Raw genomic sequence first — 15,708 nt, 5'->3', positions numbered from 1 at the left:
GATCCTTATTATAAAAAGTTGGCGATCTGGGGTTCTTGTAAAGACGTAAGTAATCAATCAGATGTATAGCAAACATTTCAATAATCAAAATGATGCAAGGTCATTTTACTTTTGAATATTTGATCTGCCAGCCAAGAAACATATTGAAATGTTGTCTCTATTGAGGTCCAGGATTGTTTTAGAAAACGACTATGTGGAAAATTGTGGTGCAAAATAGTCATGAGTTGCATTGATTGTTTGTATTATTTGGCAAGTCTTTTAAGTGGTACTTAGTTCAGAAGTTGCTGTCATTATTGCCAAGTTTCTTTGGTTGCCTCACCTTAATTTCTATGTAGATAGAATGACTTCAAGTTTTCAACTATTTCCAGCATGTTTGTAGCTGCTAAACCTTCCTATTTATTGAGTATGTCTGTTGCATATGAGGGACTTGATAGGAAATGCACCTACTCCTTTTAAGGTTAACTTCATGAATGCTGATAGACAGCGTACCTTCTACTTTCTGTTGAAGGTGGTTCATCTCCGCCCCACTAACTCCGTACCCTGATGGAGCATATACATTAGTCTAATCTGACATGAACCTACTGTTATTAAGCCTCATATCAAGGTTCTTGGAAGAACTACTGAGAAAGCATATGTAAGAACGTTCAGTATAGGAGAGCCACAGAAAGAAACTTATAGTATTTTGGAAAGGGATTTTTGCTCTGTTGCACTGACAGTGTAAAAAACTTTTATACGTTAAGTTGACCTACAACGACAGGTAAGTTTCTGTATCGAGTGAGTGATTTGTGTAGAATAGTAGGGGAAAACTAATATTTGTGGTAAAATGTAGATCAGATGTGTTATTTTGCTTTTGTTTTACTCCTTGTGTGATACATATAGAGTTGGTTAGCTACATAAAGCTAAATATTGGTTGTTTTTCTTTATGAGCATGTTAAGCATGTTACTTTTAGGATGACTTTAAAGAAGTTGTCTCTCAACCAAATAGATAAAAGAATAAAATGATTAAAATTATTTCCACCCACTGGCATTATATATTTAATATATTTTAAATTTTATATGATTACTAATTTTATCTTAAAATGTTAAAAGGTTTAAGGTTCAACTTTCTCTAATATTATTTTTCTTAACTTTTTTTGTGTGTATGATAAGCCTCTTTGACCCTATTTTGTGCTGGTATTTAATTTATGCCCCTCGTGACAAAAGAAATTCAAAAATTAGTCTATTTGAAGAGCAAAACGTGCGATTTATGTAAATGATCTTACGTTAAAAAAAATCATGAAGGAGTATGGTGGGAGACTAATTCAAGACTCGGAGTTGATGAACTTTTACAATGAGTCAATGATTTCAAGTTTATACTATAATAATTGAGTTTATAATGAAATGTTTAATATATATATAGGAGATTTCTTAATATATACACAGGAATTAACCAAAAGTTATTAGCTTATGATAGGATGAATGAAATCCTCTCACTGTTAATCAAAAATTTCAAATCCAAGTCTTGAGAATGTAAAAGTTCTTGTAATGAAGTACTGTCTTTTCAATAAGCTTTGCGGACGTAAATTTAAATTAGTCAAGACTGATAGATAACATAGAATACCAAAAAAGTAAATAAATCACAAAGAAAAAAGGATAAAAGTGGGCCTCCACACACTAAAAACCAAGATTTAAGAGAACATGGCCAATGCAGCAGCAACAGATAAATGCAATCAACTAGGAAGGGCACAGTGAATATGAAAGATAGCTGATTAGCAGGTCCACTTGGACAAGATGGTGCAATTGTAGAAAATATCCTATTTCAAACATCACATTTATGTCTATAAAACTTCATCCACTTGAAGAGATAAAGGGAGGGGCAATATATATGAATGTATTAAATAGATATAAATGCTGATGAAAAATAAAAAAAAAAGTTGTTTTGGGGTCCTCTAAATCATGTGTTACTACAAAAAAAAAAAAACTACATAAACAAGTCAGGTCATGAAGTCAAGTCACCTCCGGGGCTTTGGTTTAGTGATAATAGTGTAGCACGTGATTTGTGGGTCAGAGAGCTTTATAGAAATCAAATACATATTAACCTTTGAACAAATAAACAACAAGAAGAAAGAAACAATCGAGGTGTTGCTTTATTTCTCACGCTATCGAGAACTTGGTAAACTTAACAAACACGTTGATTCAGTCCTCGAATCAAGAAAAACAAACTAGTGGAAAAAAAATCAGGAGTTCAGTTCACCCGTCCACTCGACAATTAAAAACATGAAATTACAACAACCATTCAAATAAACAAACTAGTAAGAAGGTGAAGGAGCAAGGGATGCCAATTGTGGCAAAACATTGATGACAAATTTCATTCCATTTTCTTAACCACAAGTCACCTTTTAGTCCTTTGGTATACACTTAGGGATTGTGGCCTTTCTCCGCCTACATGCCCCGAAATAAGATTGGCTTTTTTCTTGAGGAAGGTCCATCCGCTTTTGTTTTCGCTTCGCTTTTTGTCTCAATGTCCAATTCCGTAATAAATAAATATTGCGCTACGGTCTGGTGGGTTCCCTTAACCAAGCCACTGCCTATGAGTCACCGGCTCATTCTTCAACAGGCACGCGGTCAAAGCCCATTTCGACACCAACGAATATTCAACTAAACACTCTATTTTGTGCTCAGAGAAATCCATTCAAGGAATTTTCCAATTCCTTGACCGGGTCTTGAAAACCCGGATGATGCCATAAAAAGAGACGAAGTCAAAATTTCTACTAAAACAATTCAAAATATAAAGAATTAAATACACAAAGAAATCAACAGGTAGTTTATATATAAAACAATTTACCTATTTACACAATGTGATATTTTGGCAAAATAACATTAGTTGACTTCCGTTCAACAAGGATAGCTCTGACAGATTAGTTGATGGTGTAACTAATTTTTGCACAATAAGTTCAACTCGAATCAAGAAAAAACAAACTAGTGAACGAAATAAGGAGTTCAAGTCACTCGTCCCCTCGACACAAAACTCCAGAAAATCCTTGAGTCCTGATCATGAAAAATATGACAATTACAACGACCATTCAAACAACAAAATTAGTAAGAAGGTGATGCCAATTATAGCAAAACATTGATGCCAAATTTCATACCATTAGCACAGTGTTTGCCCACTCCACTGCAACCACAAAATTTAATTTAATGAACATCCCAAATTTGAGTTGTTTTTTTAGTCCTTTGGTGCACAATTAGGAGTCGTTTGATAGTTGGTTTGGAGGTGAGTTATACGGTATCAAATCTCACATAGTATCATATATGATAGTTGGTTAGTAGGTAAGTTATTCATATATAAAATCAATATGGTATTTGATTTTATATGGTAAACATATTCAAATCTTCAATAACACAACAAACAAAGTAAAAGAAATATCATAAATCCAGGAGCCTCATACACTACTCCTGAGTCCTGATTGCCTCAACTATCTTACAATTATTCAAAATGTGAAAACAAATAACACATACAAATTGATAAATGTTCATCAGCTCACCCCTCCATACGAACTAATTTAATCCTCAAGTCATGATCACGATAATCATTGCAAATGCAGCAACAATCACAGCAACAAATTTGGAATCGAGAGAAATTGAAGATGCAGATGAAGAAGATGAACCAGGGCTACTTGGTGAAGGAGCAGGGGATACTGATTCTGCTGGCAAAACATTAATAGCAAGTTTCATTCCCTTTTCACAATGTTTACCTACACTACAAATGTACCATTTTTTCCCTGGCGTAATCAGGGAAATCTCATCATTTCCAGATATTAAAGGTGTAACATCACTACTTGGTGTACAGCTTTTGAAGGCTTCTTGATCTGCTTTATACACGTTGTGAACGTCTTTCTTGTACTTGAATACTGCAATCACAAAATGAATCAGACTAAGCTTCGGGACGTATTGAAAATATGTTTAAGACAACTTTAGAAGTTCAGATGAGTCGATTACACAATTACTAGATATGAACAAATTAGATGAGTAAGTATGATAAATTAAATGTTACATACTAAGCTTATCTCCAACGTGGAACTGTTTCGTAGCAGCCCAAGCTGTGTAGTTAAAATCGAGTTTCCAACCTTGATCATCACCAACCCAATGATCAGTTGCCATTGCTGGACTAGCAACAATGGCAACAACAACAATAATAACTGCAATCATAAAAGGTGTCGACGTCATTGAGACTTTTTCTTTTTTTTGAAAAATAAGTAGTTATAATAAGGTGTTTAGATGATTTGAAATTGTTGATTATTAGGGAATGTATTTATAGGTTGTTAATTGTTGAAGATTAAGAAGGGTAGCCGGCTAATAGCGGCATTATTATTTGAGAAAATAACAAAGATTGAATTAAATTTATTATATGGAATTTGATATGTTGCTTTTGGAATTGTAGAAAAAACGTATGTCTACGATGACTTTTTATTTGATCCTAATTTTATTCTTGCCGAATGTCACAATGCTAATTATATTAACATCTAATCTTTTGCCCCTCCACATGGAAAAGTTTATATTCCTTCGTTTTATTTTACTTGGTCTTTATAATAATAAAAAAGAAATCATTTTTTACTTGTCTAGTTTATCAAATTAAAAAGAGAAAATAATATTACTTTTATCATTAAAATAATAGTAATGGCAGAGAATAACTTTACCTTCTCAAAGGAAGGTTGATAAGTAAAAATGAAGTGTTAAAGATAGATGATTTTTGTAAATGTGCCTTTTCTTATAAAAAGTTTGTTCATTTTTACTTGTCAGATTCATTAAGAAAATAATGTTTGACGTGATTATTTTACCACATTGTCCTTATTAACTGATATTTAGTATTAGGTGTTGGAAAATGAGTTGAACTCAACTCATTAGACTGGGCCTTGTTAATAGAATGCATGTTTTTGGATGGATTGTCTGGAAGGCCCATATCACTAGAATATTTTTTTTGGCCCATATCACTACAAATAGCTATTTTTCAACAATCTTTGTGATTGAAAGATAGTGTCACTATTCTAAAATTTCAACAAATAAAATTCCATATCGTCAGAAAATTCAAAGTGGTGCAAGTGAAATTTTAGTACAATATCTTGAATCGAATTGTTGCAGTATGTTGAAGTTCAAAACTTATACAAGTCGTCCCAACAGTACTCCCTCCCTCCGTCCACTATTATTTGTCATATTGCGTTTTTTGAAAGTCAATTTGACTAATTTTCAAAGTTAAATTAGATTACATTAATTCAACATTTTAAACAAAAAATTTAGATATTCAAAACTATACGAAAAGTACTATAAATTGCAATTTTTTGCATATTAATATGATGAAAAAATACATCGTAAATATTAGTCAAAGTTTTTATAGTTTGACTCTAAATAAGGAAACTATGACAATTAAAAGTAGACGGAGTGACTAACAGTTAGCACAAAAATAGAAACTATGCTACTAGAGATTTAATAGTTGTATGCTCAATACAAGTTCCTGGCCCAATATTGGCAAAGCAATGAATGGACCATGATCAACTATTCAAAAGCAAGGGAAAAGGTTCTATCAAGAATTGTTGAATCCCCAAGTCTAGCATTCTGGCATTTTCTTGAATTCCCTTATTATAACTTTTGGCTCCGCCGTGGATCTAACTGCCTCTAGAGTGTCATCTATGGGTTCACGTGAATTCAGTAATTTTGATCCAAACTCCATATATGTATTAAGAAATCTACTAAATATCTATAAATATGAACTCTATTATATTGTATATTAACATAAGATCATTATAAAAACTCATAAACTTTAAATCTTAGATCTGCCTCTCATCTAAAACATATATTATGTAAAAGGTTTTGATTGATACAAAACTAGATTATGACTTTTGGTAGTCATAAACCAAGATTCAACTACAACTTGAACCTACTTCATTACGGCCAAATGACACTATTTATGCTACCCTAGGCCACCCTAGTTATGAGGTAAAAGTTCACAACCAATGCCACTAATTCTTATTACACTTACCCTTATTTTGGTCTTTAGACCCGTGAAATGCAAGAAAATATGCCTCTCAAACACAAATCATCACTTCTTTTCATAAAGACACAAACCATAAAATTACAAACATATTCAACTTGAATACTTCAATCTAATAGTCTGTTCTCTCAAAACACCACAAATTACTTTTGTTGAAGTCTTCCTCACGAGAAACCCCATCAAAGATCCAAGTTGATAACCACCACCAACAAACTCCTTTTTTTTCACATTTCTCGTGATACATCTCATGTTTGACAATCAATAAAAATGGAAGTTTATTATAGTGAATAATTACATTTCGTCCACTTATCGCGAACACTAGAAGGGGTGCAAAATGAATGTAGGATCAAATTCTGTAGGAAACAACCATTTAGTTGATATCAATGAAGTCTTGCATGAAGAGGAAGAGGATTACAATGAAGAAAATAGTAACATTTCAACCATAGCTGATAAACCAGACACGCGATTCAACAGGCCTACGAAAAATAGAGAAATAAAAAGGCCTCCTAGGAAATTCAGCAGGCAAGTTTCACTAGAGACAGGGTTCTCTGTACTCAATGGAGAGACATCTAAAGATAAAAATGAGCGAAAAATACTCGGAAGAAGTGGAAAGAGTTTTGGAGGATTTGGTGTCAATGGAACAACTGGTATTGAAGCAAGAAATAAAGGAGATTTCAACATGTTCAGGACTAAATCAACTATTGCTAGACAATCTTCAAAGATACCACTTAGAAAAGAAAGTGGAATTGAACTTCAGAACAATAATGTTAAAGAAGGACTTAATGATCATGTCAAGAAAAGTGTACCTGCTGGAAGATACTTTGATGCCCTTACAGGACCTGAACTTGATCAAGTCAAGGTAATTATTCGTACTCCCTTTGTTTCAATTTGTTTGTCTGGTTTTGACTTGACACGTAGTTTAAAAAAGTAAAAGAAACTTTTGAATTTGTGTTCTTGAACTAAAGATACGTAGAATGTAACAAAATGTCTATTTAATCCTTTGCGCTGTCAGTGCATAGATGTTGCTAAACTCAGGTGTTGGTATAACAATCTTTTCTGCAGGATTCTGAGGACATTCTTCTTCCAAAAGATGAAAAATGGCCTTTTCTACTCAGGTTTCCAATTGGTTGCTTTGGTATCTGCCTAGGCCTTAGTAGTCAAGCCATCCTCTGGCGTTCTCTTGCTCTGAGTCCTGTCACAAAATTCCTCCATGTTCCACTTTTCATTAACTTCGCGGTTTGGCTGTTAGCCGTGGGGGTTCTAGTTGCAGTCTTCATAACCTACATGTTCAAATGTGCTCTTTACTTTGAAGCTATAAAGAGAGAGTACTTTCACCCAGTGAGAGTCAACTTCTTTTGTGCTCCATGGATTGTATGCATGTTTTTAGCTATTGGTGCACCACCTAAAACAGCACCAGGAACTCTTCATCCTGCCATCTGGTGTGTCTTCATGGCCCCAATATTCTTCCTCAATCTCAAAATCTATGGCCAATGGCTTTCAGGAGGGAAACGACGTCTCTGTAAAGTAGCCAACCCCTCATCTCACCTCTCTGTAATTGGGAATTTCGTGGGAGCTATTTTGGCTGCTAAAGTGGGATGGAAGGAGCCTGGAAAGTTCTTGTGGTCGATTGGCTTTGCACATTACCTTGTGGTGTTTGTCACATTATATCAAAGGTTGCCAACGAGTGAAGCGTTGCCCAAGGAACTTCACCCTGTTTATTCCATGTTCATTGCCACTCCAGCTGCAGCCAGCCTTGCTTGGGGTGCTATATATGATGAATTTGATGGCTTGGCAAGAACCTGCTACTTCATTTCATTATTTCTCTACTTATCGTTGGTTGTACGTCCCAACTTCTTCACAGGATTCAAGTAACTTTCTTGTCCTTGAACTACGAAAACAGCACAAGAGTTCAAAATTTTGATAAAAACTTGGAACTAATATCTTGTCTATCTGCAGATTTTCAGTTGCATGGTGGTCATATACTTTTCCAATGACCACAGTTTCAATAGCAACCATAAAGTATGCAGAGGAGGTTCCTTCTTTCATAACCAAGGCTTTGGCTTTGGCCCTTTCGTTCATGTCAACAACAATGGTCTGCATATTATTCGTCTCAACCCTTCTGCATGCTTTCGTTTGGAAAACCTTATTCCCCAATGATCTCGCCATTGCCATAACAAAGAAGAGATACAGCAAGGATAAGAAGCCTTTGATGAAGCGTTGGACAAAACATTCACCTCTTTCATTTGTCACGTCAATAGGGAAACATAACTCAGGAGACAAAGAATGCGCCTCTGAGGAGGAGAAATGATTGTAAATCAATAATCATGCTGCATAAATGTATAATATGGAAGTTAGCAGCAATATATAAGGGTATCAAGCAATTAGTCCTGAAGGCAATCAAGAGTAACAAAGTCTTGCTGCATTGAGGATGAGCACAAATGTAGTGACTAGAAAAGAGCAAAACGTTATCGAAGGGTCTAAAGTAGCCTTCCCTACTCTGCAGCCATTATAGTAAGAATGTAATATCCCAGCTGTCTGAACTATGAAATTAGCCTTGAGGATTTTTTTTCACATCTGATACATAATTCATTTGATCTCTCAAGCATTCTGTCATCAAGAATCAGCCAATTATTTCCGTTCGTGGAAATAACATATAAGGCAAAACCAAAGTAAAATAAAGCTGAACAGTTTCAACTAAACAAAAACTTGCTCATTTTTATTCACATGGGGATTAACATTTTGCTGTTCGTATCTGATGGTTTACATCTGTAGAAAGTGATTTTTACATAAAGTTATAAACTTCTATATATTCGAATGCACTTTACAATTTCAGACAATTGTTATGTATTGGCATTGCTACATCATCTCAGTCTGCCTTTTGAATCAAGCAAAAAGGTGTTCCATCAACGTCCAGAAATGTGCTGTGTTTTGTCCCTTAAAAGCCCAAACACCTACAAGAATTCAAATATACCTATCGAGTTGGATAATATGAGAAGAAAAAGCAAAACTCCCCCCAAGGTGTTGAAGATGTAACATTGCATGTCACATCTTCAAACCCTTGGAGATTTCTCGATTGTAAAGAAAAAAGAAAGCAAAGCATGTACCTGTTGATCGTGTTAGAGACTTGACAAACTTCAGTTACCCCACATCACTACCGAACAAAATTGGCTTTGCTTTTGAGATCAGCTAGTTTTCCGGTCTCCGTGTGTACTATCTTAAAAAGAAGAATTTATTTTTGTAAGCTGATTAAAGTTCATCATAAATATAATGCTGAAATTTTGGTGGCTTGAAATGCCTATTAGACACATGAATGGAGATGGAAAGAGCTAGAAACCACCGAATAAACAGTGCTTACCTCATGGTTTTGTTGGAAATAAGCCCATCTATTTTCTTTAGAACCCTTGTAACAAAAAGCCATACAAAATCAAAAATCCAATGCTTAACTAAATAAGATCAGAAAAGGAAAATGAAAAAATAAATGGAACCTTTGACAGAAAGCAGGATGGTCTTTGTCCTTTCGATTGCACTCCTGCAGCTTGTTGGGGCTCAGACATAAGAGATAGCTGATAAAAAAAAAACAAGAAAGATTAATAACTATTTGATGAGCTACAACACAAGAATAGAAAAACTTATAGTAATAGTGGCAATATTGTGTCCAAAAAGAGACACCAAACAATGTACACAATTGAAACATCAGCATAAAGATGTAAAAATACAAACCTTATTAAACAAATCAATTGGCGGATTATGATGAATCCTCTTTACAGTGTGAAAATTAAACTCCTGTAGCAGAGGCAAAGCAATTCATGTGTAATTGGAACGTCAAAGATAACAATAACACTGAAAAAACTAGACATGTTTGGATTACCATTGGCACTGTGGTTTCCTTCTTGGTATTTCGGAACACTCCAATGTCTCCTTTACTTGATAGAATCTACATAAAACAAAAAGTTCAGTTCAGTTCCCAGAACTCCATATATCAAAACTTCCCCAGTCTTCCCTAATGTACCTTTTTATTAAGGGGAAGAGCTTTGAAGTTGTAGGTGGACACCGATTCTTCTTGCTTTGGAGCCTCTACATGATTGACTCTGATATCAAAAGTTCACATGTTTTAGTCACCCACAACCTAACCGTAAAGTAATGTACATTTTACAAGCATTGACAACCAATATCTTAAATTGAAACGAAAAATAAACTAAAGAATGTAATAAGAAGAACAACATAGAATGTTATGCTAACAACAAAGGCAACTGCTGCTCAACACACACAAGGATATCAACATTCACCTTCTGAATTCTCTATTTCCACATTCCATGGTTGAATTAGAACTGGCTTTCTGCAACACCTGCAACAAAATATTTTATCAATCAGTAATAATTATGCAAACAATTTGAATTCAAATAACCAAATTTCTTTATGAACCCTCTTAATTTTATCAAACTCAAATTTAGAAGCAGATAGAATCCAAAAAAAAATGGTGGGTACATTTCTTAGACTTCACCAACAGTGCAATTTATATAATATTTTAGGCTGGAAAAAACCACATTGGAAGAAGCCATCAAAAATAAGGTAACACTACAAGTTTCCAAATCTTGTGATGTTGTTGCCACTATTATTATCCAATTTCACTGGTTCAGCCTTTAAGTTAAATCGAGTAGAGTGTTTGTGCATAAGAACAAACTCCTCATGATAAGAACTGATATGTAACCTTGTCATTAGTAGAAGAAGAATTGGCAACAGAAGTTGAAACGGCTGAACGATGTTGCACGGCTCTCTCTGACGTTTTCAGGTGAAATTCCTGAAAACCAAAGTGTCAAGGTAGAAATTTTAATTCACTTGTTTGTGAAATTATGATTACAATCAATGTTAAATGAAAATTCATGGAATATAAGTGACTGGTTATCAAAGCCATAGGCCAGACACCATGATATGAATAGAGCTTGGTAATCTTAGAACAGGAACAAGAAGCAAAGACACCGGTCTGAATCCTTACTTGAAACTGCGGAAGTTGTGGATTACTTCTTTTTGGAGGCAAAGAAGGACCTTCAAAGATCTGTGAGATAGTCAGCTGTCAATAACATGCAGATGAGTTAATTGCCTCAAAGAAGCTATGTTTACTAACCTTTCTATTTAGTGGAAGAGCTTTGAATCTACGTATAGCTGTCGGCGGCAAATTTTCTGCTTGTTCACTACCTTTTGGCCTGAAATTGAAAAGTCATGATAAAATGTTGACAACGGATCTTAAACAGGATAAGATAAATGAAACCAGTTAATGAGGCCAACCTTGCTCTTTGTGCTCTATGAGTTGTTTGAAGTGCAGGCTCTCTAGGAATAGTAATCCTGGGCTTCGCCAATGTGTTGTTGCCATCAACTTTTCCATCCTGCAAGATAGTTCACAAACTGTGTCAGAACTCCAACAGAAAATCCAGTCATCACCAAAAGTTCTACATGGTTAAGGTTGATAAACCCAGAGCTCTAGAGACTAGGGATTACGCATAATTTATAATTCAGCCACTCAAGAGTGGACCTGGTCGGCGGTTGAATACTGAGGCAAACATTGCTACAGACATCTTTTAAGTAAAAAATATGGGAGCTCGCACTTTGAACTACTCAAATCAACCAAAATTGCTATAGGTATAGGGAAGGTCAACTCAACAAAAGATATCACAGGTGAAGGGAAAATATTAAGGACAGACATGACCAAAACAATGAAACAGATAGCCACTTAAGGTCTTTAACTGTACAAGGAGGAAGACTCCTAACTTTTTCTGAGTAAATAGATAATAGAATGGAGAGCAAATACTTACTCGCTTAGGTGCCTTGTGAACAAAACTAAATACAGGCTTCGCTTCGGCAACCTGTAATGCAGAAAAAGATATTTTTTCATTAAAAATTGAGCAACCTAACATTAGAGAGATGCCAAAAGTCCATATACAAGTGAACAGAACTTGAACACAATAGAAGGAAGAGATGAAGCATTTGCGCTGTTGTCAAGATTGCACAGCTGGAGAAGAACCTTGGTCAAGTAATTAGATGTGAAGACCAAGTAATGTTTAAAATTTACTTTTTTGGCAAGGGTTGTATTTTCCTTCCAGAGAGTACGAATCAACCTTGTGTAGAATTGTTGTAGCCCATTTCCAATACTTAAAAATGTTAGAATTCCAACATGTAATACATCCCCCATAAAAATTCTTAAAATCATAATTCTATTCAATTAATTTGCAGCAGATTTAACTCCACAAATTCATAAAGTTGATTCTGTTAATGTAAAAAGAAACACTAAATTGGAAGAAGCAATTAATAGATAAAGAGACTCATGATTACTATGGCATAATGCAGAGGAAAAGGAGCAAAATCCATAGGGCAGAACATACAAAAACTACCTTCCGTAGATGACCACTCTCAAGCTTTTGTCTCTTGGCAGCTTGAGTCTCGATCACAGTTGAACTGGTTCCGTTTTTCTCAACCAAGAATGCGGGTAACCTAATACAAGAGAAAGGTGTTCACAGAGACCACAAACCAGTAAAGTAGTAAGCAGTGCCGGTGATGAGCAGATGTATGATCAAACAAGGTCATTCCCATTCACCAAAAGGTGGAATATGAAAAACAACAAAACACATACAGAAGATGACCCACTGTTTAAAGATTTACAGATCCTCACTCTTGAATTTTTTTTAAAAGAACACTAAAAATAATAAAAATTGGTCTGCACTTAAACAAAGAATGCGAAGAAAATCAGGAATTCCAAGATGATGCATGCATCAGGAAGAAAGATCCTAACATGTCAGTACCAACCTCGATTCACCTATTGGATGAGGCAGGTTTTGCTTGGCTAAGTGACTTGCGGTTGGTTTCATGAGGGTTGAGCCCCTGGGACAAGATGGCTTTCCTGAGCACCTCGTTTTACCTCTTGTGACAGTGGCACCTGTAGCCATATGATTGTAGAAAGTCAGCCCTGCCAATCAAAGGCATCAAATATAAGTGTGTACCTATAAGAGTTAAAAGACACCACAAGACCTAGTGTTACATGGTTGCATGACAAAACTGGTGTACCTAGTGTAACATGGTTGCCTATTCACAAATCACATACTTATCACTCAAGCAACCAACTTGAACCATGACAGAACAAAAACATATTCTTAATTTTACGAGTAGAATATTAATCATTTCAGAGATAGTTCTTTAAGACAAACATTAAAATGCAGACATTTACAATTGTCAAATTAGAAATGATAAGCACCTGAAGGAAGCTGTCTCAGTTGATTTAAAAGTTTCTCAGCATTGCTAATTTCTAAGTTAGCAGAAATTCCTGCATTGTTGCCCTCGCCTTCTGTAAAATAAGATCAGACAGTAAACTTGAGTATATCAGAATGATACCAATTACTAGTATCAACATCAGTACAAGAAAGTTGTGGCATATCATGAAAGCCAGCTTATAATTAAAGTAAACAACTAGGAAAAACACTAAATCTTTTTGAGGGAAACAGAAAAATACATCAAGCAGAAGGACCATGTGTGATAAATTTCCCGGTTCATTCCCTTAGACTCTTATAAGCTTTACCTTCTACTTATCTCAAGAGTCACAATTAATGTCAAGAACTAGCTTGCATTTCAGTAAATTTTCAGTCAATAGGATACTTCCACATGCAAAAATAAGGAATAACCAAATTGATTATAAACTTCTAAAAGCAAATGCTCAACACCAATGAAGGAACATAATACATTTCCCTTATAACAGCAGAGCACAAAATTCAAGTAAAAGATAAGAGTTACAAAATAAAAGAGGCAGAATAAACACCTTGCATTACAGCAGGAACCTCTTGCTCAACCTCAATATCAGAATCACTATCAGACAAACTCATATTCACAACTTTGGATTTCGGAGATACATGAATGTTTTCCAGGAAACTGTCCTCCTTCGAAATTAACCTAGTGACAAAAGCTTGAATAACAGAGAACAAATGTATTATCAGTCATAGTATTCCATAAACAATAACACAAGTGTTGCGGACAATCCAAATTTAAATTTTGCTAGAATAACTTAACCTAAGGAATGTTAGGCAGGTCTTTACCAAAATGAAAGCAAAGAACAGCCAGAAAGAAAACAGTGTCATATAATGCTCAGTACATCAAAGAAAATAGTATATATGAGATTCCAGCTCTTTTCATTAGAACATAGTTCCCATAGCAGAGAGTTAGAGACACAGTTCTAAGCAAAAAATTTCCAAAAAAAAAAAAAGAGGTGGAAAAACACAATTTTCCTATATACTATCACAAGTATGCCACTAGAAAGTCACAGGTTCGAGATATGTAAACAGCCTCTCGCAGAAATGCAGCTAAAGTTGCCTACAATAGACACTTGTGGTCACGCTTTTGCACACAGTCCATTGCGAGAGCTTGTTGCACCAGGCTAAGCTTTCACTACCTTAGTTAGAAAAATATAAATATTTTCAAAACAAGATGAACAGGAAAAAGCTAAAATATTGTCGGAAAAAAGCGAAAAAATACAAAATATATAACGTGAGAAATATAGCATTGGCATCATCGCACCAGAAGAAGTTGATCCTAAAAAGCGACCAGTGAGTCACGGGTTCTGAATCATACACAAACAGCTTCGATGCAAAAATGCAGAGAACACGAAAAATGCAAGGTCTAATCAAAACGTTTTAACACTAGTTCCTTAACAAATACAGCTAGAAATTGCAGGAAAACAAAATACAAGTTCTAATAAATCAAATAAACACCAAAATTTAGCACCGGAAACAAAAAAGAAAAAGAAAAAGACTCACGAGAAGGTGGATAGCTTCCGGCAGATTCAAACCAACTCTCAGCTTGACAAGTCTCAGGCAAAGCCTCTTCACAACCTAAATAAAAGTAACGAGGTGCATCAAACTCGTAATCGAGGTCAATCTCCACCGCTGTAAACGTATACTCAACCATATCCTCCATATCTTCCTCCATTTCTCCCATCGCACAGTTTCCGATAACCGTCGATTTTGAAACACAAACTCAAGCGTGATTTTTCACACAGCGATGGTGATCTTGAGGAACGAGATATGGAAGAAAGAAAAAACACTGGAATCGATGATAATGGAGAAGGAAAAGCCCTAGTCAGTGCATAGAAAAACGAGAAAGAATTGGAAGAAGGAGAAGAAGAGAAGAGACGTAACGATTCATGGAGATTTGGGAAGAGAAAAAATATTTAGCAGTAAGTAGTGTGAGACTTGTTGGTAGCGGCGACTGACTATTTTCAGAAGGATCCGAATTTTTGAAAAGATGGGTATGGGCGGGTCCGATTGGGTTGGGCTATATAACGTTAGAAAATCTTTTTCTGCTTTTACCATTATACCCTTCTCTCTTTTTATGTCAACTTTTGAGTTAAAACTCTCTACTAATTCACGAGATTGCACGTATCTCAATTATTTCACAAGGTATATGTCATATTTTATTAGTAATAGCTATCAAGTAAATCTATCCAACAAAGCTAAGATAGATGAAAAGAAATCATCTAGTATTTTTGTCCTTGCATGAATTTGAACTTGAGATATCGACATAAAAAAATCAAGTGTTGTTTGAATGGAGAGATGTGATCTATTTTGTATTCAAGGACAGATATTGTTAAATGGCGAAAGTGTTACATGAAGGTGTTGATATGATAATTCTTGGACTCTAAAGTTGTGTGT

General features: G+C 35.1%; 3 protein-coding genes across 6 annotated transcripts; 1 reads left to right on the top strand and 2 right to left on the bottom strand.

Moving 5' to 3' along the window:
• Positions 1 to 3,355: 3,355 nt before the first annotated feature.
• LOC125842328 (mavicyanin-like) lies at positions 3,356 to 4,206 on the bottom strand. The gene is made up of 2 exons (XM_049521605.1): positions 4,038 to 4,206; positions 3,356 to 3,890 (listed from the first exon to the last, which is right to left on the bottom strand). The coding sequence occupies exons 1-2, from the start codon at positions 4,204 to 4,206 to the stop codon at positions 3,550 to 3,552; spliced, it is 510 nt and encodes a 169-aa protein (XP_049377562.1). The 3' UTR covers positions 3,356 to 3,549.
• Positions 4,207 to 6,267: 2,061 nt separating this feature from the next.
• LOC125841896 (guard cell S-type anion channel SLAC1) lies at positions 6,268 to 8,588 on the top strand. The gene is made up of 3 exons (XM_049521083.1): positions 6,268 to 6,884; positions 7,088 to 7,893; positions 7,982 to 8,588. Exons 1-3 carry the CDS (start codon positions 6,360 to 6,362, stop codon positions 8,331 to 8,333), a joined length of 1,683 nt encoding a protein of 560 aa, XP_049377040.1. The 5' UTR covers positions 6,268 to 6,359; the 3' UTR covers positions 8,334 to 8,588.
• Positions 8,589 to 8,721: 133 nt separating this feature from the next.
• Positions 8,722 to 15,268, bottom strand: LOC125841897 (protein TPX2-like). Of its 4 annotated transcripts, none has more exons than XR_007443839.1 (18): positions 14,815 to 15,268; positions 13,824 to 13,967; positions 13,266 to 13,355; positions 12,821 to 12,980; positions 12,400 to 12,508; positions 11,833 to 11,883; positions 11,309 to 11,406; positions 11,148 to 11,226; positions 11,019 to 11,078; positions 10,734 to 10,823; positions 10,312 to 10,370; positions 10,035 to 10,113; positions 9,894 to 9,959; positions 9,746 to 9,808; positions 9,511 to 9,588; positions 9,381 to 9,425; positions 9,130 to 9,235; positions 8,722 to 8,976 (listed from the first exon to the last, which is right to left on the bottom strand). XR_007443839.1 is itself a non-coding variant. In XM_049521084.1 (18 exons), the coding sequence occupies exons 1-17, from the start codon at positions 14,993 to 14,995 to the stop codon at positions 9,177 to 9,179; spliced, it is 1,515 nt and encodes a 504-aa protein (XP_049377041.1). In that variant the 5' UTR covers positions 14,996 to 15,268; the 3' UTR covers positions 8,722 to 8,976; positions 9,130 to 9,176. The 4 variants fall into 4 exon arrangements, 3 of the variants coding, with proteins under 3 accessions (XP_049377041.1, XP_049377044.1, XP_049377043.1); XM_049521084.1 differs by having other exon boundaries at positions 9,130 to 9,239; XM_049521087.1 differs by having other exon boundaries at positions 9,130 to 9,239; positions 12,409 to 12,508.
• Positions 15,269 to 15,708: the final 440 nt, after the last annotated feature.

This window comes from Solanum stenotomum, chromosome 10 (assembly GCF_019186545.1).
Source record: "Solanum stenotomum isolate F172 chromosome 10, ASM1918654v1, whole genome shotgun sequence".
Taxonomy (NCBI): Eukaryota; Viridiplantae; Streptophyta; class Magnoliopsida; order Solanales; family Solanaceae; genus Solanum; species Solanum stenotomum.
The sequence above is the reverse complement of the archived record's forward strand: the minus strand, read 5'-3'. Positions and strand labels throughout refer to the sequence as shown.